Consider the following 1,379-nt stretch of genomic DNA (forward strand, 5'->3'; position numbering starts at 1 on the left):
GCTGTTATTTATGGTACTATTATTAATAGCATTATTAAGAGTAATTTGATGATTATTGTTATTACTAATGCAATTGCTCTTATAATAATAATCATAATTATAATAACTGGTGTTATTATTACTACCATTAAAATCATTATATTAGAATCATTATCATTTTTATTATCATTATCATTACTCTCTCTCTCTCTCTCTCTGTGTAGACCCTCTCTCTATGAATAAATCCATGTATGAACCAGGTCAACTTGAAACAACGTACAGCCATAAAATAAATAGTCTAACACGACTTGACATTGCTCATGTTTACTGTGACGGGTCAGTCCTGGAAGATGGCAGAGCTGGGTGCGGAGTCATCATCAGACAGTTCACTGGGAGCCGAGTGGTCACCACAAGCACTGGGATGAGACTGAGCAATCACATATCTTCAACACAAGCTGAACTATGGGCAATACTGACGGCGCTTAAAGAGATTGAAATCATTAATAAGGATTCCTACTTCTTTGTGGACAGTAGGGGAACACTGGACTCACTTAACAGCAAAAACCCTGTGTTTGACCACATAGTTGGCGAGTGTCGTTTGATAGCTCATAGGTTGCGAGGTCAGGGGCGTGTGATTGCATTTGTGTGGATCCCTTCGCATGTAGGTGTCACCTTCAATGAAGCTGTTGATGAGATCATCAAGGGGGCGACCAGGAAGCATGAGGTAGACATTCACTGCATGCGGACTCTTTAAACAGGCAAAGAACAATATCAAGAGGACACAGTTAGACTATGACGAGGCCAGGAAGGGCGAAGCGATTAGGAAAAGCGATACTCTGAGACACTATATGCATCTAGCGACGAACACAGACTTTACTTATGGGAAGGGCAACAGCAAATGGAAAGACAGTGTGTACATGAGAATCAGGCTTGAATATAAATACTACTTGGAGTTAGGCGTTCCACATACATTGACGCATCATATATTGCAGTGTTCTATGCTTCAGACACATAGAAATGCAGATAACAGATTTACCTGAACAGGCTGTATAGATGATTAGGAACGGTCAGGTATTCGAGATTTTGAAGAGGTACAGGCAATTTGCACAAATATCATAAACATACCTCGCAAATATGCATAGGCTGTTACTCCTGCTGAGACTAAAATGTCTCCTACTTTACTGTTGATGAATGGCGTATGTTGGGCATCATTCTTCTGAAATACAATCATTCCACTCAACAATTGATTCATCTCTTCTCCGGGATTATAATCATATATTGCACGCGCATATTTTTGTGCGCTGTATTTGATTATGTAAGCCCAGGAGGGGACTTATTTGGATATGAGTGGGAGTGTTATATCACCTTACCGATATGTAAGCCAATGACTCTGAATTCTT

The 1,379-nt window shown here is 39.9% G+C and overlaps 1 protein-coding gene across 1 annotated transcript; it reads left to right on the forward strand.

Annotated features, from left to right (window-relative positions):
• Window positions 1-226: 226 nt before the first annotated feature.
• Window positions 227-1,019, forward strand: LOC138863511 (uncharacterized). The gene is made up of 2 exons (XM_070127665.1): window positions 227-703; window positions 738-1,019. Exons 1-2 carry the CDS (start codon window positions 227-229, stop codon window positions 1,017-1,019), a joined length of 759 nt encoding a protein of 252 aa, XP_069983766.1.
• The last annotated feature ends 360 nt before the right edge of the window (window positions 1,020-1,379 follow it).

Source organism: Penaeus vannamei, chromosome 12 (assembly GCF_042767895.1).
Source record: "Penaeus vannamei isolate JL-2024 chromosome 12, ASM4276789v1, whole genome shotgun sequence".
In the NCBI taxonomy this organism is placed as follows: domain Eukaryota; kingdom Metazoa; phylum Arthropoda; class Malacostraca; order Decapoda; family Penaeidae; genus Penaeus; species Penaeus vannamei.